We start from the raw sequence: 27,364 nt of genomic DNA, 5'->3' as shown, positions 1-27,364 counted from the left end.
GCTGGTCCTTGTCGACGCCGCCCATATTCTTAACCACAGCACTCCATTCAGCCGGTGGTACATCTGTACTCCCCGCTGGCGCTGATGCTTCCCTCAGGTCCAGTGCAGTCCCTGGTGGGTCCGGTGGTGCAGTCCCTGGTGGGCCATCAGCCGGGGCAGCAGCCTGGTCCTCATGTCGCGCCGGATCAGGGGCGACAGGACGGTCTAGAGCATTCAGTCGAGCGCTGATGGCCACAGTATCAGCACGAACACTCTCACATATGTCAGCCTGGCGTCCCGATATATGTTTCAGTGCACAGACCTCGGAGTATAGCTGCTCCATTCTCCTGAGTAAGCAGGATACATCCATGCTGGAATAGGAAACTGGTGGCAGATCGTCCAGGTAGTGGGAGACAAAACGGGGAACATCCTCCCCACATTCATTCAACACCCTAAGACAGAGTTTACCATTACTGGCATCTTTGTTTTGCCCTTTGTGTGAAATGCAGCAAAGTGTAGTAGAAGGACAGACTTCAAGCAACATTTTCTTAGATGACTCTCTCTGCGGAGTCAAATGTGTTAAAGGCCGGCAACACAATGTCATCCTGGCTTTAGGTCTTGATTTTCATCGCCAAGAAGTTAAGTAGCTCATCTTCCACAATAACTTGCCCATCAGTTGTTTCATAGGTAACTGGTTTTACTCGTGAATGAACACGTTTAGCGGCCAATCCACGGCTAGCCGAGTCCGTGTCCATCACGGTACCATCCGCCATTTCACGCCCGGTTCCTGGCTAAGAATGAGCCACACCGAGGTAGGAGAGTGTTAGAGTGTTCAGGGCTCTTGTGGATGGAGTGTTCCCTGCTCTTTCATTAATCAAAGCACCTAGTCCAGCACCTAGTCCAGCCCGGTTTCTGGCTAAAGGCGAGCCACGGCGAGCTAGAGAGGAAAGTTTGTTTGTTTGTGTCCGTGGAGTTAGCCAGCAGCTAGCTACCCCCTGGTTGGCTTGTTTCGCCAGAATATCCTTAGTGGTACCGTAGAGGGTTCAGGGCTCTTATAGATGGAGAGTTCCCTGCTCTTTCGGTTACCAACAAACTAAATCCAGCCCGGTTCCTGGCTAAAGGCGAGCCACGCCGACCAAGAGAAAGTTTGTTTCTCTTAAGTTGATTAAAAATGTGTAATTAAAAACAACATGTTACATTTGATAAAAAATGTATTATCAAAAACCGCAGAGACCCCTACATCTAGGCCTACTGAAACTGGAGGCGGGGGCGAAGGCCTCGGACGCCCCGTAGACCCCGGAGACGGAAACCGCATGACTAAAGCTCAGTTGATTGAAATGTTGGTTACTGCTTTGATGGAGGTTGATGAGGATGATATAAGAATCTCCGCCCAGTTGATCTAAGCCATAGCGACTTGACGTACTGTGGAGAGGGACTACCGCTCACCACAGTTAAAAGGGTTGAGCTGAGTCAGTGGATGCAGGGGATGACATCTGCTAGCGGCCGCCATTTCGACACCGTCTTTATGGTGGGCTACAACCTGCGCGACCTGCAGGAGGACAAGCGCCGCAGGAAGGAGGACGAGAAGCGCAGGAACGAGAACGAAATCTGGGGCGACCTCATCGGCCCTGACAACCAATGATCGATTGGTAATGGGACTTTTGCCCCTAATGTAACATGTTTGATTACATTTGATTATAAAAAAATGATATGGAAATGGGACTGTTTTGCCCGGTTAGTGAGATTTACAGTAGCAGATCTGTAAATGACCCCAAGGCACTGTGCTTTTATTTTGTGAATTGATTTTGTGTGTCAGGTGCATTGCATTGATGTTAATTTCATGTTTCTTGTGAGTTGCTTTTATTTTGAAAGGGTTTGCTTGATTTAACATTATCATCATCATCACCTGTCTGCTCAGACACAGAGAGACAATTGTTTGCAGCAGCACCAGATAAGAAGAAAGGGACTGCCTTGACGTCTACTAAGAAAAAGGCTACCAAGAGAAAGGCGTCAAAGTCCCAGACCAAGGACAAGAGGAGGAAAAAGTCGTTCTGGAAGGGTTCAGTGGAGACGAAGGAGGAACTGGAGGAGCAGCAGCGGAGAGCTGCAGCGGGGCAACCAGACTCCCCAAGCCCCCCAGGGTCAGGCACGGATACCGGCGTGAACCAGAGCAGCAGCGGCAGCAGCAGCGGAAGCGAATCTGATAACAAGTAGCACTAAAATTGAGGAGCACGCCCATTCGATAATGACAGTTGACTAAGACTTTTTGCCTGCCTGATTATTCAGGCATGTTTTATTTTTGTATGTTTTACTTTTTGTCATGTTAAATTTTGTTATTAATAACAATTTAATTAAAGAGAGAGAGTTTCATTGTATTAAAAGCTGCCACTACCCCTGGGTGAAAACAGGGAAATGTTGAATTGCAATAGTGATGCTTTTATCTTTTGAGAATGCTATCAGTGTCTGCTCTTCCACAAACGATAATTTAGGCTATATAATCACCTAATTAAGTCCCAATAATAATATAGTTTACATATTTTGCAAATAATTGCAACAGGTGATTTGGGATGGGAATGAAACTATTTTGGTGTAATTTAAAAACGAACTGTTCTTAAAACCCCTTTTAACTTTCTACAGTGAATATGGTTACTTTCCGCCAGGGGGCAGTGCAGACTAGGCCCTGAATGTCCAAAACGCCAAAACACTATTAATCTCCATGTTTACAGTTCTGAGTGTCCAGACTCATAACTGGATCACTAATAACATTTGCTTCCAAGAGTTTAGTATAAATTTAACATCTGCATGTCTGCTAGTGGGGCTGGTGCTTTAGCAAACTGGTTAGTGCAGTTCCCAGTGATATGATACTTTCAGTCGGCTCAAGCTCAGTCATGCCTGGAGAAGGTGGAGATAAACACGACCGTGTGTGTGTGCCGCTCTGTCAAGTCTTTAAGTTCAATCTTCTAAAGAACAGCAACATGTCTGACCATGACCAAGCAGCACGCGGCTCCAGTGACAGTGATGTGCCACCCATTCAGGTATGCACATTGCACTACGAATCGAGTACAAAAGGACCCCAACTGAAACAAGCTATAGGCTTTTGGGGGTTTTAATCTCATTTCAAATTTGGATTTTAGTTGACCTTGTATTTGAATTGTACTTTAATGTGCTTATATCTGCAAACTTCTAAATAAAGTGTTGATTCAATTAATTCACAGCCACAGGCAGTTGACAATCCCAACGAAAATGCCGCCAACGCCCTCGAAATATTGGTATGGGCCTTGATACATTATCACGAGGACCTCCGGAGTGCTGAGCAGAACCATGCTGACGCAGTCCAAGCTTTGACCGACCTTCAGAAAGAGGGAGAAGACTTGGAGAATGCTGCAATCCAACGTGCCGAAGAAGATGTAGCTGCAGCAAAACTGCTGATGGATGCAGCTGACGCCGCCGTCGATCGGGCCCAAGAACAACTCGATGAGGCTGAAATGGCAGCCAGCTCTAGTACCCAGCTCTGATGCTTTACATTGTAAAATGTTGAAAAGTTTTGCAGATATTTTGAATTGTTAATAAAAAACTATTTAACTAAAGCGAGATGTATTTATATTAAAACGTTTTCACCAAGCTGCTTTCACCAACAATAAAAAGGAGAAACCAGCCAGTTGAAAGAGGAGAGGGAGGGATGGGGGACAGCAGCGTTGATGGCACCACCTTATACACCAGTAGCTCCGATGTCTCTGTGGAGGACAAGGAGGTACAGATTCAAGGTAGCCTACTTTAACAGTTCTGTCTAGCTAGCTTAGCATAGCTCTGGAGACAAAAAGTATTGTTTGTCTGATTTACCGGCAAGGCAGCTATGCTCTGCCGCTGCGGTTGTTGCACGTCAAAACTCGGGTCACGTCCTCCTTCTCTCGGTCCTCAACAGGATACGATGTGGTCCGTGGGTCATATGGGGGTCAGGGGTGGTCACAGTCTTATATTGCGCCTCATTCTGGCTGTCCGTGTCTGTCCCCGTCTGGCTGGTCTGTTGTCTCCGTGCGTCCGTTCCCTGGCTCTGCTTCCTCTCTGTTGTGTCGCTACAAACATTTTGAACTTGGTCCAGCCTCTCGGGGGAACCCTCCCCTCTGCCTACTCGGCTCCGGATTGGCAGAAACTAGAGCTCCACACTGATCCCATATCACACGGCTGCAGTCTATTAGTGTTCTGGGTGCCGTGGCAGAAACAAAAATGCTCCAGACGTGTTCCTGTGAGCAGTAGTGAGGCGCTGTCATCAAGGAGTATGCTGTTGGCCACGGTGGCATCCACACCCTCTGCCACGGTCGTCGGTGTGGACTTGTAGCTGTGGTGGTACGGCAGAGTGGGCTCTTCCCATTGGACCTGAGCATCCTGATGTGTTGGGACACTGGAACCTGGAAGAGTTGATTCACTGGGAAACCTTTCGGTCATCATGTCTAACATTGGAGGAGAGAAAACAAGGCATTAAATATGAATATATACAGAATAAGAAACAACTGTATCGTCACATCACAGGTTTTTTTGTGCACATTCTATTATTAGTATTATTATTATTGCTGTGCAATATTTTTGCACCTGGTCCTGGTCCAGCCAACTCGGTCGCTGGTCCTTGTCGACGCCGCCCGTTCTTAACCACAGTACTCCATTCTGCCGGTGGTACGTCTGTACTCCCCGCTGGCGCTGATGCTTCCCTCAGGTCCAGTGCAGTCCCACATGGGAGGAGAGAAAACAAGGCATTAAATTTGAATATATACAGAATAAGAAACAACTGTATCGTCACATCACAGGTTTTTTGTGCACATTCTATTATTAGTATTAATATTATTGCTGTGCAATATTTTTGCACCTGGTCCTGGTCCAGCAAACTCGGTCGCTGGTCCTTGTCGACGCCGCCCGTTCTTAACCACAGCACTCCATTCAGCCGGTGGTACGTCTGTACTCCCCGCTGGCGCTGATGCTTCCCTCAGGTCCAGTGCAGTCCCCGGTGGGTCCGGTGGTGCAGTCCCTGGTGGGCCATCAGCCGGGGCAGCAGCCTGGTCCTCATGTCGCGCCGGATCAGGGGCGACAGGACGGTCTAGAGCATTCAGTCGAGCGCTGATGGCCACAGTATCAGCACGAACACTCTCACATACAGTATGTCAGCCTGGCGTCCCGATATATGTTTCAGTGCACAGACCTCGGGAGTATAGCTGCTCCATTCTCCTGAGTAAGCAGGATACATCCATGCTGGAATAGGAAACTGGTGGCAGATCGTCCAGGTAGTGGGAGACAAAACGGGGAACATCCTCCCCACATTCATTCAACACCCTAAGACAGAGTTTACCATTACTGGCATCTTTGTTTTGCCCTTTGTGTGAAATGCAGCAAAGTGTAGTAGAAGGACAGACTTCAAGCACATTTTCTTAGATGACTGCGGAGTCAAATGTGTTAACGGCCGGCAACACAATGTCATCCTGGCTTTAGGTCTTGATTTCCATCGCCAAGAAGTTAAGTAGCTCATCTTCCACAATAACTTGCCCATCAGTTGTCTCATAGGTAACTGGTTTTACTCGTGAATGAACACGTTTAGCGGCCGATCCACGGCTAGCCGAGTCCGTGTCCATCACGGTACCATCCGCCATTTCACGCCCGGTTCCTGGCTAAGAACGAGCCACACCGAGGTAGGAGAGTGTTAGAGTGTTCAGGGCTCTTGTGGATGGAGTGTTCCCTGCTCTTTCATTAATCAAAGCACCTAGTCCAGCCCAGTTTCTGGCTAAAGGCGAGCCACGGCGAGCTAGAGAGGAAAGTTTGTTTGTTTGTGTCCGTGGAGTTAGCCAGCAGCTAGCTACCCCCTGGTTGGCTTGTTTCGCCAGAATATCCTTAGTGGTACCGTAGAGGGTTCAGGGCTCTTATAGATGGAGAGTTCCCTGCTCTTTCGGTTACCAACAAACTAAATCCAGCCCGGTTCCTGGCTAAAGGCGAGCCACGCCGACCAAGAGAAAGTTTGTTTCTCTTAAGTTGATTAAAAATGTGTTATTAATTAAAAACAACATGTTACATTTGATAAAAAATGTATTATCAAAAAACGCAGAGACCCCTACTTCTAGGCCTACTGAAACTGGAGGCGGAGGCCTCGGACAACCAATGATCGATTGGTAATGGGACTTTTGCCCCTAATGTAACATGTTTGATTACATTTGATTTAAAAAAAAAAGATGTGGAAATGGGACTGTTTTGCCCGGTTAGTGAGATTTACAGTTAGCAGATCTGTAAATGACCCCAAGGCACTGTGCTTTTATTTTGTGAATTGATTTTGTGTGTCAGGTGCATTGCATTGATGTTAATTTCATATTTCTTGTGAGGTGCTTTTCTTTTGAAAGGGTTTGCTTGATTTAACATTATCATCACCTGTCTGCTCAGACACAGAGAGACAATTGTTTGCAGCAGCACCAGATAAGAAGAAAGGGACTGCCTTGACGTCTACTAAGAAAAAGGCTACCAAGAGAAAGGTGTCAAAGTCCCAGACCAAGGACAAGAGGAGGAAGAAGTTGTTCTGGAAGGGTTCAGTGGAGACGAAGGAGGAACTGGAGGAGCAGCAGCGGAGAGCTGCAGCGGGGCAACCAGACTCCCCAAGCCCCCCAGGGTCAGGCACGGATACCGGCGTGAACCAGAGCAGCAGCGGCAGCCAATCTGATAACAAGTAGCTCTAAAATTGAGGAGCACGCCCATTCGATAATGACAGTTGATTAAGACTTTTTGCCTGCCTGATTATTCAGGCATGTTTTATTTTTGTATGTTTTACTTTTTGTCATGTTAAATTTTGTTATTAATAACAATTTAATTAAAGAGAGAGAGTTTCATTGTATTAAAAGCTGCCACTACCCCTGGGTGAAAACAGGGAAATGTTGAATTGCAATAGTGATGCTTTTATCTTTTGAGAATGCTATCAGTGTCTGCTCTTCCACAAACGATAATTTAGGCTATATAATCACCTAATTAAGTCCCAATAATAATATAGTTTACATATTTTGCAAATAATTGCAACAGGTGATTTGGGATGGGAATGAAACTATTTTGGTGTAATTTAAAAACGAACTGTTCTTAAAACCCCTTTTAACTTTCTACAGTGAATATGGTTACTTTCCGCCAGGGGGCAGTGCAGACTAGGCCCTGAATGTCCAAAACGCCAAAACACTATTAATCTCCATGTTTACAGTTCTGAGTGTCCAGACTCATAACTGGATCACTAATAACATTTGCTTCCAAGAGTTTAGTATAAATTTAACATCTGCATGTCTGCTAGTGGGGCTGGTGCTTTAGCAAACTGGTTAGTGCAGTTCCCAGTGATATGATACTTTCAGTCGGCTCAAGCTCAGTCATGCCTGGAGAAGGTGGAGATAAACACGACCGTGTGTGTGTGCCGCTCTGTCAAGTCTTTAAGTTCAATCTTCTAAAGAACAGCAACATGTCTGACCATGACCAAGCAGCACGCGGCTCCAGTGACAGTGATGTGCCACCCATTCAGGTATGCACATTGCACTACGAATCGAGTACAAAAGGACCCCAACTGAAACAAGCTATAGGCTTTTGGGGGTTTTAATCTTATTTCAAATTTGGATTTTAGTTGACCTTGTATTTGAATTGTACTTTAATGTGCTTATATCTGCAAACTTCTAAATAAAGTGTTGATTCAATTAATTCACAGCCACAGGCAGTTGAAAATCCCAACGAAAATGCCGCCAACGCCCTCGAAATATTGGTATGGGCCTTGATACATTATCACGAGGACCTCCGGAGTGCTGAGCAGAACCATGCTGACGCAGTCCAAGCTTTGACCGACCTTCAGAAAGAGGGAGAAGACTTGGAGAATGCTGCAATCCAACGTGCCGAAGAAGATGTAGCTGCAGCAAAACTGCTGATGGATGCAGCTGACGCCGCCGTCGATCGGGCCCAAGAACAACTCGATGAGGCTGAAATGGCAGCCAGCTCTAGTACCCAGCTCTGATGCTTTACATTGTAAAATGTTGAAAAGTTTTGCAGATATTTTGAATTGTTAATAAAAAACAATTTAACTAAAGCGAGATGTATTTATATTAAAACGTTTTCACCAAGCTGCTTTCACCAACAATAAAAAGGAGAAACCAGCCAGTTGAAAGAGGAGAGGGAGGGATGGGGGACAGCAGCGTTGATGGCACCACCTTATACACCAGTAGCTCCGATGTCTCTGTGGAGGACAAGGAGGTACAGATTCAAGGTAGCCTACTTTAACAGTTCTGTCTAGCTAGCTTAGCATAGCTCTGGAGACAACAAGTATTGTTTGTCTGATTTACCGGCAAGGCAGCTATGCTCTGCCGCTGCGGTTGTTGCACGTCAAAACTCGGGTCACGTCCTCCTTCTCTCGGTCCTCAACAGGATACGATGTGGTCCGTGGGTCATATGGGGGTCAGGGGTGGTCACAGTCTTATATTGCGCCTCATTCTGGCTGTCCGTGTCTGTCCCCGTCTGGCTGGTCTGTTGTCTCCGTGCGTCCGTTCCCTGGCTCTGCTTCCTCTCTGTTGTGTCGCTACAAACATTTTGAACTTGGTCCAGCCTCTCGGGGGAACCCTCCCCTCTGCCTACTCGGCTCCGGATTGGCAGAAACTAGAGCTCCACACTGATCCCATATCACACGGCTGCAGTCTATTAGTGTTCTGGGTGCCGTGGCAGAAACAAAAATGCTCCAGACGTGTTCCTGTGAGCAGTAGTGAGGCGCTGTCATCAAGGAGTATGCTGTTGGCCACGGTGGCATCCACACCCTCTGCCACGGTCGTCGGTGTGGACTTGTAGCTGTGGTGGTACGGCAGAGTGGGCTCTTCCCATTGGACCTGAGCATCCTGATGTGTTGGGACACTGGAACCTGGAAGAGTTGATTCACTGGGAAACCTTTCGGTCATCATGTCTAACATTGGAGGAGAGAAAACAAGGCATTAAATATGAATATATACAGAATAAGAAACAACTGTATCGTCACATCACAGGTTTTTTTGTGCACATTCTATTATTAGTATTATTATTATTGCTGTGCAATATTTTTGCACCTGGTCCTGGTCCAGCCAACTCGGTCGCTGGTCCTTGTCGACGCCGCCCGTTCTTAACCACAGTACTCCATTCTGCCGGTGGTACGTCTGTACTCCCCGCTGGCGCTGATGCTTCCCTCAGGTCCAGTGCAGTCCCACATGGGAGGAGAGAAAACAAGGCATTAAATTTGAATATATACAGAATAAGAAACAACTGTATCGTCACATCACAGGTTTTTTGTGCACATTCTATTATTAGTATTAATATTATTGCTGTGCAATATTTTTGCACCTGGTCCTGGTCCAGCAAACTCGGTCGCTGGTCCTTGTCGACGCCGCCCGTTCTTAACCAAAGCACTCCATTCAGCCGGTGGTACGTCTGTACTCCCCGCTGGCGCTGATGCTTCCCTCAGGTCCAGTGCAGTCCCACATGGGAGGAGAGAAAACAAGGCATTAAATTTGAATATATACAGAATAAGAAACAACTGTATCGTCACATCACAGGTTTTTTGTGCACATTCTATTATTAGTATTAATATTATTGCTGTGCAATATTTTTGCACCTGGTCCTGGTCCAGCAAACTCGGTCGCTGGTCCTTGTCGACGCCGCCCGTTCTTAACCAAAGCACTCCATTCAGCCGGTGGTACGTCTGTACTCCCCGCTGGCGCTGATGCTTCCCTCAGGTCCAGTGCAGTCCCCGGTGGGTCCGGTGGTGCAGTCCCTGGTGGGCCATCAGCCGGGGCAGCAGCCTGGTCCTCATGTCGCGCCGGATCAGGGGCGACAGGACGGTCTAGAGCATTCAGTCGAGCGCTGATGGCCACAGTATCAGCACGAACACTCTCACATACAGTATGTCAGCCTGGCGTCCCGATATATGTTTCAGTGCACAGACCTCGGGAGTATAGCTGCTCCATTCTCCTGAGTAAGCAGGATACATCCATGCTGGAATAGGAAACTGGTGGCAGATCGTCCAGGTAGTGGGAGACAAAACGGGGAACATCCTCCCCACATTCATTCAACACCCTAAGACAGAGTTTACCATTACTGGCATCTTTGTTTTGCCCTTTGTGTGAAATGCAGCAAAGTGTAGTAGAAGGACAGACTTCAAGCACATTTTCTTAGATGACTGCGGAGTCAAATGTGTTAACGGCCGGCAACACAATGTCATCCTGGCTTTAGGTCTTGATTTCCATCGCCAAGAAGTTAAGTAGCTCATCTTCCACAATAACTTGCCCATCAGTTGTCTCATAGGTAACTGGTTTTACTCGTGAATGAACACGTTTAGCGGCCGATCCACGGCTAGCCGAGTCCGTGTCCATCACGGTACCATCCGCCATTTCACGCCCGGTTCCTGGCTAAGAACGAGCCACACCGAGGTAGGAGAGTGTTAGAGTGTTCAGGGCTCTTGTGGATGGAGTGTTCCCTGCTCTTTCATTAATCAAAGCACCTAGTCCAGCCCAGTTTCTGGCTAAAGGCGAGCCACGGCGAGCTAGAGAGGAAAGTTTGTTTGTTTGTGTCCGTGGAGTTAGCCAGCAGCTAGCTACCCCCTGGTTGGCTTGTTTCGCCAGAATATCCTTAGTGGTACCGTAGAGGGTTCAGGGCTCTTATAGATGGAGAGTTCCCTGCTCTTTCGGTTACCAACAAACTAAATCCAGCCCGGTTCCTGGCTAAAGGCGAGCCACGCCGACCAAGAGAAAGTTTGTTTCTCTTAAGTTGATTAAAAATGTGTTATTAATTAAAAACAACATGTTACATTTGATAAAAAATGTATTATCAAAAAACGCAGAGACCCCTACTTCTAGGCCTACTGAAACTGGAGGCGGAGGCCTCGGACAACCAATGATCGATTGGTAATGGGACTTTTGCCCCTAATGTAACATGTTTGATTACATTTGATTTAAAAAAAAAGATGTGGAAATGGGACTGTTTTGCCCGGTTAGTGAGATTTACAGTTAGCAGATCTGTAAATGACCCCAAGGCACTGTGCTTTTATTTTGTGAATTGATTTTGTGTGTCAGGTGCATTGCATTGATGTTAATTTCATATTTCTTGTGAGGTGCTTTTCTTTTGAAAGGGTTTGCTTGATTTAACATTATCATCACCTGTCTGCTCAGACACAGAGAGACAATTGTTTGCAGCAGCACCAGATAAGAAGAAAGGGACTGCCTTGACGTCTACTAAGAAAAAGGCTACCAAGAGAAAGGTGTCAAAGTCCCAGACCAAGGACAAGAGGAGGAAGAAGTTGTTCTGGAAGGGTTCAGTGGAGACGAAGGAGGAACTGGAGGAGCAGCAGCGGAGAGCTGCAGCGGGGCAACCAGACTCCCCAAGCCCCCCAGGGTCAGGCACGGATACCGGCGTGAACCAGAGCAGCAGCGGCAGCCAATCTGATAACAAGTAGCTCTAAAATTGAGGAGCACGCCCATTCGATAATGACAGTTGATTAAGACTTTTTGCCTGCCTGATTATTCAGGCATGTTTTATTTTTGTATGTTTTACTTTTTGTCATGTTAAATTTTGTTATTAATAACAATTTAATTAAAGAGAGAGAGTTTCATTGTATTAAAAGCTGCCACTACCCCTGGGTGAAAACAGGGAAATGTTGAATTGCAATAGTGATGCTTTTATCTTTTGAGAATGCTATCAGTGTCTGCTCTTCCACAAACGATAATTTAGGCTATATAATCACCTAATTAAGTCCCAATAATAATATAGTTTACATATTTTGCAAATAATTGCAACAGGTGATTTGGGATGGGAATGAAACTATTTTGGTGTAATTTAAAAACGAACTGTTCTTAAAACCCCTTTTAACTTTCTACAGTGAATATGGTTACTTTCCGCCAGGGGGCAGTGCAGACTAGGCCCTGAATGTCCAAAACGCCAAAACACTATTAATCTCCATGTTTACAGTTCTGAGTGTCCAGACTCATAACTGGATCACTAATAACATTTGCTTCCAAGAGTTTAGTATAAATTTAACATCTGCATGTCTGCTAGTGGGGCTGGTGCTTTAGCAAACTGGTTAGTGCAGTTCCCAGTGATATGATACTTTCAGTCGGCTCAAGCTCAGTCATGCCTGGAGAAGGTGGAGATAAACACGACCGTGTGTGTGTGCCGCTCTGTCAAGTCTTTAAGTTCAATCTTCTAAAGAACAGCAACATGTCTGACCATGACCAAGCAGCACGCGGCTCCAGTGACAGTGATGTGCCACCCATTCAGGTATGCACATTGCACTACGAATCGAGTACAAAAGGACCCCAACTGAAACAAGCTATAGGCTTTTGGGGGTTTTAATCTTATTTCAAATTTGGATTTTAGTTGACCTTGTATTTGAATTGTACTTTAATGTGCTTATATCTGCAAACTTCTAAATAAAGTGTTGATTCAATTAATTCACAGCCACAGGCAGTTGACAATCCCAACGAAAACGCCGCCAACGCCCTCGAAATATTGGTATGGGCCTTGATACATTATCACGAGGACCTCCGGAGTGCTGAGCAGAACCATGCTGACGCAGTCCAAGCTTTGACCGACCTTCAGAAAGAGGGAGAAGACTTGGAGAATGCTGCAATCCAACGTGCCGAAGAAGATGTAGCTGCAGCAAAACTGCTGATGGATGCAGCTGACGCCGCCGTCGATCGGGCCCAAGAACAACTCGATGAGGCTGAAATGGCAGCCAGCTCTAGTACCCAGCTCTGATGCTTTACATTGTAAAATGTTGAAAAGTTTTGCAGATATTTTGAATTGTTAATAAAAAACAATTTAACTAAAGCGAGATGTATTTATATTAAAACGTTTTCACCAAGCTGCTTTCACCAACAATAAAAAGGAGAAACCAGCCAGTTGAAAGAGGAGAGGGAGGGATGGGGGACAGCAGCGTTGATGGCACCACCTTATACACCAGTAGCTCCGATGTCTCTGTGGAGGACAAGGAGGTACAGATTCAAGGTAGCCTACTTTAACAGTTCTGTCTAGCTAGCTTAGCATAGCTCTGGAGACAACAAGTATTGTTTGTCTGATTTACCGGCAAGGCAGCTATGCTCTGCCGCTGCGGTTGTTGCACGTCAAAACTCGGGTCACGTCCTCCTTCTCTCGGTCCTCAACAGGATACGATGTGGTCCGTGGGTCATATGGGGGTCAGGGGTAGTCCAGCCCAGTTTCTGGCTAAAGGCGAGCCACGGCGAGCTAGAGAGGAAAGTTTGTTTGTTTGTGTCCGTGGAGTTAGCCAGCAGCTAGCTACCCCCTGGTTGGCTTGTTTCGCCAGAATATCCTTAGTGGTACCGTAGAGGGTTCAGGGCTCTTATAGATGGAGAGTTCCCTGCTCTTTCGGTTACCAACAAACTAAATCCAGCCCGGTTCCTGGCTAAAGGCGAGCCACGCCGACCAAGAGAAAGTTTGTTTCTCTTAAGTTGATTAAAAATGTGTTATTAATTAAAAACAACATGTTACATTTGATAAAAAATGTATTATCAAAAAACGCAGAGACCCCTACTTCTAGGCCTACTGAAACTGGAGGCGGAGGCCTCGGACAACCAATGATCGATTGGTAATGGGACTTTTGCCCCTAATGTAACATGTTTGATTACATTTGATTTAAAAAAAAAAGATGTGGAAATGGGACTGTTTTGCCCGGTTAGTGAGATTTACAGTTAGCAGATCTGTAAATGACCCCAAGGCACTGTGCTTTTATTTTGTGAATTGATTTTGTGTGTCAGGTGCATTGCATTGATGTTAATTTCATATTTCTTGTGAGGTGCTTTTCTTTTGAAAGGGTTTGCTTGATTTAACATTATCATCACCTGTCTGCTCAGACACAGAGAGACAATTGTTTGCAGCAGCACCAGATAAGAAGAAAGGGACTGCCTTGACGTCTACTAAGAAAAAGGCTACCAAGAGAAAGGTGTCAAAGTCCCAGACCAAGGACAAGAGGAGGAAGAAGTTGTTCTGGAAGGGTTCAGTGGAGACGAAGGAGGAACTGGAGGAGCAGCAGCGGAGAGCTGCAGCGGGGCAACCAGACTCCCCAAGCCCCCCAGGGTCAGGCACGGATACCGGCGTGAACCAGAGCAGCAGCGGCAGCCAATCTGATAACAAGTAGCTCTAAAATTGAGGAGCACGCCCATTCGATAATGACAGTTGATTAAGACTTTTTGCCTGCCTGATTATTCAGGCATGTTTTATTTTTGTATGTTTTACTTTTTGTCATGTTAAATTTTGTTATTAATAACAATTTAATTAAAGAGAGAGAGTTTCATTGTATTAAAAGCTGCCACTACCCCTGGGTGAAAACAGGGAAATGTTGAATTGCAATAGTGATGCTTTTATCTTTTGAGAATGCTATCAGTGTCTGCTCTTCCACAAACGATAATTTAGGCTATATAATCACCTAATTAAGTCCCAATAATAATATAGTTTACATATTTTGCAAATAATTGCAACAGGTGATTTGGGATGGGAATGAAACTATTTTGGTGTAATTTAAAAACGAACTGTTCTTAAAACCCCTTTTAACTTTCTACAGTGAATATGGTTACTTTCCGCCAGGGGGCAGTGCAGACTAGGCCCTGAATGTCCAAAACGCCAAAACACTATTAATCTCCATGTTTACAGTTCTGAGTGTCCAGACTCATAACTGGATCACTAATAACATTTGCTTCCAAGAGTTTAGTATAAATTTAACATCTGCATGTCTGCTAGTGGGGCTGGTGCTTTAGCAAACTGGTTAGTGCAGTTCCCAGTGATATGATACTTTCAGTCGGCTCAAGCTCAGTCATGCCTGGAGAAGGTGGAGATAAACACGACCGTGTGTGTGTGCCGCTCTGTCAAGTCTTTAAGTTCAATCTTCTAAAGAACAGCAACATGTCTGACCATGACCAAGCAGCACGCGGCTCCAGTGACAGTGATGTGCCACCCATTCAGGTATGCACATTGCACTACGAATCGAGTACAAAAGGACCCCAACTGAAACAAGCTATAGGCTTTTGGGGGTTTTAATCTTATTTCAAATTTGGATTTTAGTTGACCTTGTATTTGAATTGTACTTTAATGTGCTTATATCTGCAAACTTCTAAATAAAGTGTTGATTCAATTAATTCACAGCCACAGGCAGTTGAAAATCCCAACGAAAATGCCGCCAACGCCCTCGAAATATTGGTATGGGCCTTGATACATTATCACGAGGACCTCCGGAGTGCTGAGCAGAACCATGCTGACGCAGTCCAAGCTTTGACCGACCTTCAGAAAGAGGGAGAAGACTTGGAGAATGCTGCAATCCAACGTGCCGAAGAAGATGTAGCTGCAGCAAAACTGCTGATGGATGCAGCTGACGCCGCCGTCGATCGGGCCCAAGAACAACTCGATGAGGCTGAAATGGCAGCCAGCTCTAGTACCCAGCTCTGATGCTTTACATTGTAAAATGTTGAAAAGTTTTGCAGATATTTTGAATTGTTAATAAAAAACAATTTAACTAAAGCGAGATGTATTTATATTAAAACGTTTTCACCAAGCTGCTTTCACCAACAATAAAAAGGAGAAACCAGCCAGTTGAAAGAGGAGAGGGAGGGATGGGGGACAGCAGCGTTGATGGCACCACCTTATACACCAGTAGCTCCGATGTCTCTGTGGAGGACAAGGAGGTACAGATTCAAGGTAGCCTACTTTAACAGTTCTGTCTAGCTAGCTTAGCATAGCTCTGGAGACAACAAGTATTGTTTGTCTGATTTACCGGCAAGGCAGCTATGCTCTGCCGCTGCGGTTGTTGCACGTCAAAACTCGGGTCACGTCCTCCTTCTCTCGGTCCTCAACAGGATACGATGTGGTCCGTGGGTCATATGGGGGTCAGGGGTGGTCACAGTCTTATATTGCGCCTCATTCTGGCTGTCCGTGTCTGTCCCCGTCTGGCTGGTCTGTTGTCTCCGTGCGTCCGTTCCCTGGCTCTGCTTCCTCTCTGTTGTGTCGCTACAAACATTTTGAACTTGGTCCAGCCTCTCGGGGGAACCCTCCCCTCTGCCTACTCGGCTCCGGATTGGCAGAAACTAGAGCTCCACACTGATCCCATATCACACGGCTGCAGTCTATTAGTGTTCTGGGTGCCGTGGCAGAAACAAAAATGCTCCAGACGTGTTCCTGTGAGCAGTAGTGAGGCGCTGTCATCAAGGAGTATGCTGTTGGCCACGGTGGCATCCACACCCTCTGCCACGGTCGTCGGTGTGGACTTGTAGCTGTGGTGGTACGGCAGAGTGGGCTCTTCCCATTGGACCTGAGCATCCTGATGTGTTGGGACACTGGAACCTGGAAGAGTTGATTCACTGGGAAACCTTTCGGTCATCATGTCTAACATTGGAGGAGAGAAAACAAGGCATTAAATATGAATATATACAGAATAAGAAACAACTGTATCGTCACATCACAGGTTTTTTTGTGCACATTCTATTATTAGTATTATTATTATTGCTGTGCAATATTTTTGCACCTGGTCCTGGTCCAGCCAACTCGGTCGCTGGTCCTTGTCGACGCCGCCCGTTCTTAACCACAGTACTCCATTCTGCCGGTGGTACGTCTGTACTCCCCGCTGGCGCTGATGCTTCCCTCAGGTCCAGTGCAGTCCCACATGGGAGGAGAGAAAACAAGGCATTAAATTTGAATATATACAGAATAAGAAACAACTGTATCGTCACATCACAGGTTTTTTGTGCACATTCTATTATTAGTATTAATATTATTGCTGTGCAATATTTTTGCACCTGGTCCTGGTCCAGCAAACTCGGTCGCTGGTCCTTGTCGACGCCGCCCGTTCTTAACCAAAGCACTCCATTCAGCCGGTGGTACGTCTGTACTCCCCGCTGGCGCTGATGCTTCCCTCAGGTCCAGTGCAGTCCCCGGTGGGTCCGGTGGTGCAGTCCCTGGTGGGCCATCAGCCGGGGCAGCAGCCTGGTCCTCATGTCGCGCCGGATCAGGGGCGACAGGACGGTCTAGAGCATTCAGTCGAGCGCTGATGGCCACAGTATCAGCACGAACACTCTCACATACAGTATGTCAGCCTGGCGTCCCGATATATGTTTCAGTGCACAGACCTCGGGAGTATAGCTGCTCCATTCTCCTGAGTAAGCAGGATACATCCATGCTGGAATAGGAAACTGGTGGCAGATCGTCCAGGTAGTGGGAGACAAAACGGGGAACATCCTCCCCACATTCATTCAACACCCTAAGACAGAGTTTACCATTACTGGCATCTTTGTTTTGCCCTTTGTGTGAAATGCAGCAAAGTGTAGTAGAAGGACAGACTTCAAGCACATTTTCTTAGATGACTGCGGAGTCAAATGTGTTAACGGCCGGCAACACAATGTCATCCTGGCTTTAGGTCTTGATTTCCATCGCCAAGAAGTTAAGTAGCTCATCTTCCACAATAACTTGCCCATCAGTTGTCTCATAGGTAACTGGTTTTACTCGTGAATGAACACGTTTAGCGGCCGATCCACGGCTAGCCGAGTCCGTGTCCATCACGGTACCATCCGCCATTTCACGCCCGGTTCCTGGCTAAGAACGAGCCACACCGAGGTAGGAGAGTGTTAGAGTGTTCAGGGCTCTTGTGGATGGAGTGTTCCCTGCTCTTTCATTAATCAAAGCACCTAGTCCAGCCCAGTTTCTGGCTAAAGGCGAGCCACGGCGAGCTAGAGAGGAAAGTTTGTTTGTTTGTGTCCGTGGAGTTAGCCAGCAGCTAGCTACCCCCTGGTTGGCTTGTTTCGCCAGAATATCCTTAGTGGTACCGTAGAGGGTTCAGGGCTCTTATAGATGGAGAGTTCCCTGCTCTTTCGGTTACCAACAAACTAAATCCAGCCCGGTTCCTGGCTAAAGGCGAGCCACGCCGACCAAGAGAAAGTTTGTTTCTCTTAAGTTGATTAAAAATGTGTTATTAATTAAAAACAACATGTTACATTTGATAAAAAATGTATTATCAAAAAACGCAGAGACCCCTACTTCTAGGCCTACTGAAACTGGAGGCGGAGGCCTCGGACAACCAATGATCGATTGGTAATGGGACTTTTGCCCCTAATGTAACATGTTTGATTACATTTGATTTAAAAAAAAAGATATGGAAATGGGACTGTTTTGCCCGGTTAGTGAGATTTACAGTTAGCAGATCTGTAAATGACCCCAAGGCACTGTGCTTTTATTTTGTGAATTGATTTTGTGTGTCAGGTGCATTGCATTGATGTTAATTTCATATTTCTTGTGAGGTGCTTTTCTTTTGAAAGGGTTTGCTTGATTTAACATTATCATCACCTGTCTGCTCAGACACAGAGAGACAATTGTTTGCAGCAGCACCAGATAAGAAGAAAGGGACTGCCTTGACGTCTACTAAGAAAAAGGCTACCAAGAGAAAGGTGTCAAAGTCCCAGACCAAGGACAAGAGGAGGAAGAAGTTGTTCTGGAAGGGTTCAGTGGAGACGAAGGAGGAACTGGAGGAGCAGCAGCGGAGAGCTGCAGCGGGGCAACCAGACTCCCCAAGCCCCCCAGGGTCAGGCACGGATACCGGCGTGAACCAGAGCAGCAGCGGCAGCCAATCTGATAACAAGTAGCTCTAAAATTGAGGAGCACGCCCATTCGATAATGACAGTTGATTAAGACTTTTTGCCTGCCTGATTATTCAGGCATGTTTTATTTTTGTATGTTTTACTTTTTGTCATGTTAAATTTTGTTATTAATAACAATTTAATTAAAGAGAGAGAGTTTCATTGTATTAAAAGCTGCCACTACCCCTGGGTGAAAACAGGGAAATGTTGAATTGCAATAGTGATGCTTTTATCTTTTGAGAATGCTATCAGTGTCTGCTCTTCCACAAACGATAATTTAGGCTATATAATCACCTAATTAAGTCCCAATAATAATATAGTTTACATATTTTGCAAATAATTGCAACAGGTGATTTGGGATGGGAATGAAACTATTTTGGTGTAATTTAAAAACGAACTGTTCTTAAAACCCCTTTTAACTTTCTACAGTGAATATGGTTACTTTCCGCCAGGGGGCAGTGCAGACTAGGCCCTGAATGTCCAAAACGCCAAAACACTATTAATCTCCATGTTTACAGTTCTGAGTGTCCAGACTCATAACTGGATCACTAATAACATTTGCTTCCAAGAGTTTAGTATAAATTTAACATCTGCATGTCTGCTAGTGGGGCTGGTGCTTTAGCAAACTGGTTAGTGCAGTTCCCAGTGATATGATACTTTCAGTCGGCTCAAGCTCAGTCATGCCTGGAGAAGGTGGAGATAAACACGACCGTGTGTGTGTGCCGCTCTGTCAAGTCTTTAAGTTCAATCTTCTAAAGAACAGCAACATGTCTGACCATGACCAAGCAGCACGCGGCTCCAGTGACAGTGATGTGCCACCCATTCAGGTATGCACATTGCACTACGAATCGAGTACAAAAGGACCCCAACTGAAACAAGCTATAGGCTTTTGGGGGTTTTAATCTTATTTCAAATTTGGATTTTAGTTGACCTTGTATTTGAATTGTACTTTAATGTGCTTATATCTGCAAACTTCTAAATAAAGTGTTGATTCAATTAATTCACAGCCACAGGCAGTTGACAATCCCAACGAAAACGCCGCCAACGCCCTCGAAATATTGGTATGGGCCTTGATACATTATCACGAGGACCTCCGGAGTGCTGAGCAGAACCATGCTGACGCAGTCCAAGCTTTGACCGACCTTCAGAAAGAGGGAGAAGACTTGGAGAATGCTGCAATCCAACGTGCCGAAGAAGATGTAGCTGCAGCAAAACTGCTGATGGATGCAGCTGACGCCGCCGTCGATCGGGCCCAAGAACAACTCGATGAGGCTGAAATGGCAGCCAGCTCTAGTACCCAGCTCTGATGCTTTACATTGTAAAATGTTGAAAAGTTTTGCAGATATTTTGAATTGTTAATAAAAAACAATTTAACTAAAGCGAGATGTATTTATATTAAAACGTTTTCACCAAGCTGCTTTCACCAACAATAAAAAGGAGAAACCAGCCAGTTGAAAGAGGAGAGGGAGGGATGGGGGACAGCAGCGTTGATGGCACCACCTTATACACCAGTAGCTCCGATGTCTCTGTGGAAGACAAGGAGGTACAGATTCAAGGTAGCCTACTTTAACAGTTCTGTCTAGCTAGCTTAGCATAGCTCTGGAGACAACAAGTATTGTTTGTCTGATTTACCGGCAAGGCAGCTATGCTCTGCCGCTGCGGTTGTTGCACGTCAAAACTCGGGTCACGTCCTCCTTCTCTCGGTCCTCAACAGGATACGATGTGGTCCGTGGGTCATATGGGGGTCAGGGGTAGTCCAGCCCAGTTTCTGGCTAAAGGCGAGCCACGGCGAGCTAGAGAGGAAAGTTTGTTTGTTTGTGTCCGTGGAGTTAGCCAGCAGCTAGCTACCCCCTGGTTGGCTTGTTTCGCCAGAATATCCTTAGTGGTACCGTAGAGGGTTCAGGGCTCTTATAGATGGAGAGTTCCCTGCTCTTTCGGTTACCAACAAACTAAATCCAGCCCGGTTCCTGGCTAAAGGCGAGCCACGCCGACCAAGAGAAAGTTTGTTTCTCTTAAGTTGATTAAAAATGTGTTATTAATTAAAAACAACATGTTACATTTGATAAAAAATGTATTATCAAAAAACGCAGAGACCCCTACTTCTAGGCCTACTGAAACTGGAGGCGGAGGCCTCGGACAACCAATGATCGATTGGTAATGGGACTTTTGCCCCTAATGTAACATGTTTGATTACATTTGATTTAAAAAAAAAAGATATGGAAATGGGACTGTTTTGCCCGGTTAGTGAGATTTACAGTTAGCAGATCTGTAAATGACCCCAAGGCACTGTGCTTTTATTTTGTGAATTGATTTTGTGTGTCAGGTGCATTGCATTGATGTTAATTTCATATTTCTTGTGAGGTGCTTTTCTTTTGAAAGGGTTTGCTTGATTTAACATTATCATCACCTGTCTGCTCAGACACAGAGAGACAATTGTTTGCAGCAGCACCAGATAAGAAGAAAGGGACTGCCTTGACGTCTACTAAGAAAAAGGCTACCAAGAGAAAGGTGTCAAAGTCCCAGACCAAGGACAAGAGGAGGAAGAAGTTGTTCTGGAAGGGTTCAGTGGAGACGAAGGAGGAACTGGAGGAGCAGCAGCGGAGAGCTGCAGCGGGGCAACCAGACTCCCCAAGCCCCCCAGGGTCAGGCACGGATACCGGCGTGAACCAGAGCAGCAGCGGCAGCCAATCTGATAACAAGTAGCTCTAAAATTGAGGAGCACGCCCATTCGATAATGACAGTTGATTAAGACTTTTTGCCTGCCTGATTATTCAGGCATGTTTTATTTTTGTATGTTTTACTTTTTGTCATGTTAAATTTTGTTATTAATAACAATTTAATTAAAGAGAGAGAGTTTCATTGTATTAAAAGCTGCCACTACCCCTGGGTGAAAACAGGGAAATGTTGAATTGCAATAGTGATGCTTTTATCTTTTGAGAATGCTATCAGTGTCTGCTCTTCCACAAACGATAATTTAGGCTATATAATCACCTAATTAAGTCCCAATAATAATATAGTTTACATATTTTGCAAATAATTGCAACAGGTGATTTGGGATGGGAATGAAACTATTTTGGTGTAATTTAAAAACGAACTGTTCTTAAAACCCCTTTTAACTTTCTACAGTGAATATGGTTACTTTCCGCCAGGGGGCAGTGCAGACTAGGCCCTGAATGTCCAAAACGCCAAAACACTATTAATCTCCATGTTTACAGTTCTGAGTGTCCAGACTCATAACTGGATCACTAATAACATTTGCTTCCAAGAGTTTAGTATAAATTTAACATCTGCATGTCTGCTAGTGGGGCTGGTGCTTTAGCAAACTGGTTAGTGCAGTTCCCAGTGATATGATACTTTCAGTCGGCTCAAGCTCAGTCATGCCTGGAGAAGGTGGAGATAAACACGACCGTGTGTGTGTGCCGCTCTGTCAAGTCTTTAAGTTCAATCTTCTAAAGAACAGCAACATGTCTGACCATGACCAAGCAGCACGCGGCTCCAGTGACAGTGATGTGCCACCCATTCAGGTATGCACATTGCACTACGAATCGAGTACAAAAGGACCCCAACTGAAACAAGCTATAGGCTTTTGGGGGTTTTAATCTTATTTCAAATTTGGATTTTAGTTGACCTTGTATTTGAATTGTACTTTAATGTGCTTATATCTGCAAACTTCTAAATAAAGTGTTGATTCAATTAATTCACAGCCACAGGCAGTTGACAATCCCAACGAAAACGCCGCCAACGCCCTCGAAATATTGGTATGGGCCTTGATACATTATCACGAGGACCTCCGGAGTGCTGAGCAGAACCATGCTGACGCAGTCCAAGCTTTGACCGACCTTCAGAAAGAGGGAGAAGACTTGGAGAATGCTGCAATCCAACGTGCCGAAGAAGATGTAGCTGCAGCAAAACTGCTGATGGATGCAGCTGACGCCGCCGTCGATCGGGCCCAAGAACAACTCGATGAGGCTGAAATGGCAGCCAGCTCTAGTACCCAGCTCTGATGCTTTACATTGTAAAATGTTGAAAAGTTTTGCAGATATTTTGAATTGTTAATAAAAAACAATTTAACTAAAGCGAGATGTATTTATATTAAAACGTTTTCACCAAGCTGCTTTCACCAACAATAAAAAGGAGAAACCAGCCAGTTGAAAGAGGAGAGGGAGGGATGGGGGACAGCAGCGTTGATGGCACCACCTTATACACCAGTAGCTCCGATGTCTCTGTGGAGGACAAGGAGGTACAGATTCAAGGTAGCCTACTTTAACAGTTCTGTCTAGCTAGCTTAGCATAGCTCTGGAGACAACAAGTATTGTTTGTCTGATTTACCGGCAAGGCAGCTATGCTCTGCCGCTGCGGTTGTTGCACGTCAAAACTCGGGTCACGTCCTCCTTCTCTCGGTCCTCAACAGGATAAGATGTGGTCCGTGGGTCATATGGGGGTCAGGGGTGGTCACAGTCTTATATTGCGCCTCATTCTGGCTGTCCGTGTCTGTCCCCGTCTGGCTGGTCTGTTGTCTCCGTGCGTCCGTTCCCTGGCTCTGCTTCCTCTCTGTTGTGTCGCTACAAACATTTTGAACTTGGTCCAGCCTCTCGGGGGAACCCTCCCCTCTGCCTACTCGGCTCCGGATTGGCAGAAACTAGAGCTCCACACTGATCCCATATCACACGGCTGCAGTCTATTAGTGTTCTGGGTGCCGTGGCAGAAACAAAAATGCTCCAGACGTGTTCCTGTGAGCAGTAGTGAGGCGCTGTCATCAAGGAGTATGCTGTTGGCCACGGTGGCATCCACACCCTCTGCCACGGTCGTCGGTGTGGACTTGTAGCTGTGGTGGTACGGCAGAGTGGGCTCTTCCCATTGGACCTGAGCATCCTGATGTGTTGGGACACTGGAACCTGGAAGAGTTGATTCACTGGGAAACCTTTCGGTCATCATGTCTAACATGGGAGGAGAGAAAACAAGGCATTAAATATGAATATATACAGAATAAGAAACAACTGTATCGTCACATCACAGGTTTTTTTGTGCACATTCTATTATTATTAGTATTATTATTATTGCTGTGCAATATTTTTGCACCTGGTCCTGGTCCAGCCAACTCGGTCGCTGGTCCTTGTCGACGCCGCCCGTTCTTAACCACAGTACTCCATTCTGCCGGTGGTACGTCTGTACTCCCCGCTGGCGCTGATGCTTCCCTCAGGTCCAGTGCAGTCCCACATGGGAGGAGAGAAAACAAGGCATTAAATTTGAATATATACAGAATAAGAAACAACTGTATCGTCACATCACAGGTTTTTTGTGCACATTCTATTATTAGTATTAATATTATTGCTGTGCAATATTTTTGCACCTGGTCCTGGTCCAGCAAACTCGGTCGCTGGTCCTTGTCGACGCCGCCCGTTCTTAACCACAGCACTCCATTCAGCCGGTGGTACGTCTGTACTCCCCGCTGGCGCTGATGCTTCCCTCAGGTCCAGTGCAGTCCCCGGTGGGTCCGGTGGTGCAGTCCCTGGTGGGCCATCAGCCGGGGCAGCAGCCTGGTCCTCATGTCGCGCCGGATCAGGGGCGACAGGACGGTCTAGAGCATTCAGTCGAGCGCTGATGGCCACAGTATCAGCACGAACACTCTCACATACAGTATGTCAGCCTGGCGTCCCGATATATGTTTCAGTGCACAGACCTCGGGAGTATAGCTGCTCCATTCTCCTGAGTAAGCAGGATACATCCATGCTGGAATAGGAAACTGGTGGCAGATCGTCCAGGTAGTGGGAGACAAAACGGGGAACATCCTCCCCACATTCATTCAACACCCTAAGACAGAGTTTACCATTACTGGCATCTTTGTTTTGCCCTTTGTGTGAAATGCAGCAAAGTGTAGTAGAAGGACAGACTTCAAGCACATTTTCTTAGATGACTGCGGAGTCAAATGTGTTAACGGCCGGCAACACAATGTCATCCTGGCTTTAGGTCTTGATTTCCATCGCCAAGAAGTTAAGTAGCTCATCTTCCACAATAACTTGCCCATCAGTTGTCTCATAGGTAACTGGTTTTACTCGTGAATGAACACGTTTAGCGGCCGATCCACGGCTAGCCGAGTCCGTGTCCATCACGGTACCATCCGCCATTTCACGCCCGGTTCCTGGCTAAGAACGAGCCACACCGAGGTAGGAGAGTGTTAGAGTGTTCAGGGCTCTTGTGGATGGAGTGTTCCCTGCTCTTTCATTAATCAAAGCACCTAGTCCAGCCCAGTTTCTGGCTAAAGGCGAGCCACGGCGAGCTAGAGAGGAAAGTTTGTTTGTTTGTGTCCGTGGAGTTAGCCAGCAGCTAGCTACCCCCTGGTTGGCTTGTTTCGCCAGAATATCCTTAGTGGTACCGTAGAGGGTTCAGGGCTCTTATAGATGGAGAGTTCCCTGCTCTTTCGGTTACCAACAAACTAAATCCAGCCCGGTTCCTGGCTAAAGGCGAGCCACGCCGACCAAGAGAAAGTTTGTTTCTCTTAAGTTGATTAAAAATGTGTTATTAATTAAAAACAACATGTTACATTTGATAAAAAATGTATTATCAAAAAACGCAGAGACCCCTACTTCTAGGCCTACTGAAACTGGAGGCGGAGGCCTCGGACAACCAATGATCGATTGGTAATGGGACTTTTGCCCCTAATGTAACATGTTTGATTACATTTGATTTAAAAAAAAAGATGTGGAAATGGGACTGTTTTGCCCGGTTAGTGAGATTTACAGTTAGCAGATCTGTAAATGACCCCAAGGCACTGTGCTTTTATTTTGTGAATTGATTTTGTGTGTCAGGTGCATTGCATTGATGTTAATTTCATATTTCTTGTGAGGTGCTTTTCTTTTGAAAGGGTTTGCTTGATTTAACATTATCATCACCTGTCTGCTCAGACACAGAGAGACAATTGTTTGCAGCAGCACCAGATAAGAAGAAAGGGACTGCCTTGACGTCTACTAAGAAAAAGGCTACCAAGAGAAAGGTGTCAAAGTCCCAGACCAAGGACAAGAGGAGGAAGAAGTTGTTCTGGAAGGGTTCAGTGGAGACGAAGGAGGAACTGGAGGAGCAGCAGCGGAGAGCTGCAGCGGGGCAACCAGACTCCCCAAGCCCCCCAGGGTCAGGCACGGATACCGGCGTGAACCAGAGCAGCAGCGGCAGCCAATCTGATAACAAGTAGCTCTAAAATTGAGGAGCACGCCCATTCGATAATGACAGTTGATTAAGACTTTTTGCCTGCCTGATTATTCAGGCATGTTTTATTTTTGTATGTTTTACTTTTTGTCATGTTAAATTTTGTTATTAATAACAATTTAATTAAAGAGAGAGAGTTTCATTGTATTAAAAGCTGCCACTACCCCTGGGTGAAAACAGGGAAATGTTGAATTGCAATAGTGATGCTTTTATCTTTTGAGAATGCTATCAGTGTCTGCTCTTCCACAAACGATAATTTAGGCTATATAATCACCTAATTAAGTCCCAATAATAATATAGTTTACATATTTTGCAAATAATTGCAACAGGTGATTTGGGATGGGAATGAAACTATTTTGGTGTAATTTAAAAACGAACTGTTCTTAAAACCCCTTTTAACTTTCTACAGTGAATATGGTTACTTTCCGCCAGGGGGCAGTGCAGACTAGGCCCTGAATGTCCAAAACGCCAAAACACTATTAATCTCCATGTTTACAGTTCTGAGTGTCCAGACTCATAACTGGATCACTAATAACATTTGCTTCCAAGAGTTTAGTATAAATTTAACATCTGCATGTCTGCTAGTGGGGCTGGTGCTTTAGCAAACTGGTTAGTGCAGTTCCCAGTGATATGATACTTTCAGTCGGCTCAAGCTCAGTCATGCCTGGAGAAGGTGGAGATAAACACGACCGTGTGTGTGTGCCGCTCTGTCAAGTCTTTAAGTTCAATCTTCTAAAGAACAGCAACATGTCTGACCATGACCAAGCAGCACGCGGCTCCAGTGACAGTGATGTGCCACCCATTCAGGTATGCACATTGCACTACGAATCGAGTACAAAAGGACCCCAACTGAAACAAGCTATAGGCTTTTGGGGGTTTTAATCTTATTTCAAATTTGGATTTTAGTTGACCTTGTATTTGAATTGTACTTTAATGTGCTTATATCTGCAAACTTCTAAATAAAGTGTTGATTCAATTAATTCACAGCCACAGGCAGTTGACAATCCCAACGAAAACGCCGCCAACGCCCTCGAAATATTGGTATGGGCCTTGATACATTATCACGAGGACCTCCGGAGTGCTGAGCAGAACCATGCTGACGCAGTCCAAGCTTTGACCGACCTTCAGAAAGAGGGAGAAGACTTGGAGAATGCTGCAATCCAACGTGCCGAAGAAGATGTAGCTGCAGCAAAACTGCTGATGGATGCAGCTGACGCCGCCGTCGATCGGGCCCAAGAACAACTCGATGAGGCTGAAATGGCAGCCAGCTCTAGTACCCAGCTCTGATGCTTTACATTGTAAAATGTTGAAAAGTTTTGCAGATATTTTGAATTGTTAATAAAAAACAATTTAACTAAAGCGAGATGTATTTATATTAAAACGTTTTCACCAAGCTGCTTTCACCAACAATAAAAAGGAGAAACCAGCCAGTTGAAAGAGGAGAGGGAGGGATGGGGGACAGCAGCGTTGATGGCACCACCTTATACACCAGTAGCTCCGATGTCTCTGTGGAGGACAAGGAGGTACAGATTCAAGGTAGCCTACTTTAACAGTTCTGTCTAGCTAGC

The 27,364-nt window shown here is 45.7% G+C and overlaps 7 protein-coding genes across 7 annotated transcripts; all 7 read left to right on the top strand.

Annotated features, from left to right (window-relative positions):
• Positions 1-2,883: 2,883 nt before the first annotated feature.
• LOC311054797 (uncharacterized protein) lies at positions 2,884-3,494 on the top strand (the record flags this gene model as incomplete). The annotated part of the gene is made up of 2 exons (XM_084070801.1): positions 2,884-3,014; positions 3,195-3,494. Exons 1-2 carry the CDS (start codon positions 2,955-2,957, stop codon positions 3,492-3,494), a joined length of 360 nt encoding a protein of 119 aa, XP_083926927.1. The 5' UTR covers positions 2,884-2,954.
• Positions 3,495-7,364: 3,870 nt separating this feature from the next.
• Positions 7,365-8,021, top strand: LOC311055878 (uncharacterized protein). Its single transcript, XM_084072145.1, has 2 exons — positions 7,365-7,495; positions 7,676-8,021. Exons 1-2 carry the CDS (start codon positions 7,436-7,438, stop codon positions 7,973-7,975), a joined length of 360 nt encoding a protein of 119 aa, XP_083928271.1. The 5' UTR covers positions 7,365-7,435; the 3' UTR covers positions 7,976-8,021.
• A 4,094-nt stretch (positions 8,022-12,115) lies between these two features.
• On the top strand, positions 12,116-12,772 carry LOC311056247 (uncharacterized protein). The gene is made up of 2 exons (XM_084072718.1): positions 12,116-12,246; positions 12,427-12,772. Exons 1-2 carry the CDS (start codon positions 12,187-12,189, stop codon positions 12,724-12,726), a joined length of 360 nt encoding a protein of 119 aa, XP_083928844.1. The 5' UTR covers positions 12,116-12,186; the 3' UTR covers positions 12,727-12,772.
• A 2,040-nt stretch (positions 12,773-14,812) lies between these two features.
• On the top strand, positions 14,813-15,469 carry LOC311055029 (uncharacterized protein). The gene is made up of 2 exons (XM_084071100.1): positions 14,813-14,943; positions 15,124-15,469. Exons 1-2 carry the CDS (start codon positions 14,884-14,886, stop codon positions 15,421-15,423), a joined length of 360 nt encoding a protein of 119 aa, XP_083927226.1. The 5' UTR covers positions 14,813-14,883; the 3' UTR covers positions 15,424-15,469.
• A 3,823-nt stretch (positions 15,470-19,292) lies between these two features.
• LOC311055208 (uncharacterized protein) lies at positions 19,293-19,949 on the top strand. The gene is made up of 2 exons (XM_084071324.1): positions 19,293-19,423; positions 19,604-19,949. Exons 1-2 carry the CDS (start codon positions 19,364-19,366, stop codon positions 19,901-19,903), a joined length of 360 nt encoding a protein of 119 aa, XP_083927450.1. The 5' UTR covers positions 19,293-19,363; the 3' UTR covers positions 19,904-19,949.
• A 2,040-nt stretch (positions 19,950-21,989) lies between these two features.
• LOC311055037 (uncharacterized protein) lies at positions 21,990-22,646 on the top strand. Its single transcript, XM_084071104.1, has 2 exons — positions 21,990-22,120; positions 22,301-22,646. Exons 1-2 carry the CDS (start codon positions 22,061-22,063, stop codon positions 22,598-22,600), a joined length of 360 nt encoding a protein of 119 aa, XP_083927230.1. The 5' UTR covers positions 21,990-22,060; the 3' UTR covers positions 22,601-22,646.
• Positions 22,647-26,472: 3,826 nt separating this feature from the next.
• On the top strand, positions 26,473-27,129 carry LOC311055253 (uncharacterized protein). Its single transcript, XM_084071376.1, has 2 exons — positions 26,473-26,603; positions 26,784-27,129. The coding sequence occupies exons 1-2, from the start codon at positions 26,544-26,546 to the stop codon at positions 27,081-27,083; spliced, it is 360 nt and encodes a 119-aa protein (XP_083927502.1). The 5' UTR covers positions 26,473-26,543; the 3' UTR covers positions 27,084-27,129.
• The last annotated feature ends 235 nt before the right edge of the window (positions 27,130-27,364 follow it).

The sequence above is a fragment of the Gymnoscopelus microlampas genome (genome assembly GCF_963454915.1).
Source record: "Gymnoscopelus microlampas genome assembly, chromosome: 11".
Taxonomy (NCBI): Eukaryota; Metazoa; Chordata; class Actinopteri; order Myctophiformes; family Myctophidae; genus Gymnoscopelus; species Gymnoscopelus microlampas.
The sequence above is the reverse complement of the archived record's forward strand: the minus strand, read 5'-3'. Positions and strand labels throughout refer to the sequence as shown.

What these genes read in the sequence shown, in the direction of transcription:
- LOC311055878 (XM_084072145.1), top strand. Translation starts at nt 7,436, where the DNA reads ATGTCTGACCATGACCAAGCAGCACGCGGCTCCAGTGACAGTGATGTG. An exon ending in GTGATGTGCCACCCATTCAG is followed by an intron (nt 7,496 to 7,675) that starts GTATGCACATTG and finishes ATTAATTCACAG; the next exon opens with CCACAGGCAGTTGAAAATCC.
- LOC311056247 (XM_084072718.1), top strand. Translation starts at nt 12,187, where the DNA reads ATGTCTGACCATGACCAAGCAGCACGCGGCTCCAGTGACAGTGATGTG. An exon ending in GTGATGTGCCACCCATTCAG is followed by an intron (nt 12,247 to 12,426) that starts GTATGCACATTG and finishes ATTAATTCACAG; the next exon opens with CCACAGGCAGTTGACAATCC.
- LOC311055029 (XM_084071100.1), top strand. Translation starts at nt 14,884, where the DNA reads ATGTCTGACCATGACCAAGCAGCACGCGGCTCCAGTGACAGTGATGTG. An exon ending in GTGATGTGCCACCCATTCAG is followed by an intron (nt 14,944 to 15,123) that starts GTATGCACATTG and finishes ATTAATTCACAG; the next exon opens with CCACAGGCAGTTGAAAATCC.
- LOC311055208 (XM_084071324.1), top strand. Translation starts at nt 19,364, where the DNA reads ATGTCTGACCATGACCAAGCAGCACGCGGCTCCAGTGACAGTGATGTG. An exon ending in GTGATGTGCCACCCATTCAG is followed by an intron (nt 19,424 to 19,603) that starts GTATGCACATTG and finishes ATTAATTCACAG; the next exon opens with CCACAGGCAGTTGACAATCC.
- LOC311055037 (XM_084071104.1), top strand. Translation starts at nt 22,061, where the DNA reads ATGTCTGACCATGACCAAGCAGCACGCGGCTCCAGTGACAGTGATGTG. An exon ending in GTGATGTGCCACCCATTCAG is followed by an intron (nt 22,121 to 22,300) that starts GTATGCACATTG and finishes ATTAATTCACAG; the next exon opens with CCACAGGCAGTTGACAATCC.
- LOC311055253 (XM_084071376.1), top strand. Translation starts at nt 26,544, where the DNA reads ATGTCTGACCATGACCAAGCAGCACGCGGCTCCAGTGACAGTGATGTG. An exon ending in GTGATGTGCCACCCATTCAG is followed by an intron (nt 26,604 to 26,783) that starts GTATGCACATTG and finishes ATTAATTCACAG; the next exon opens with CCACAGGCAGTTGACAATCC.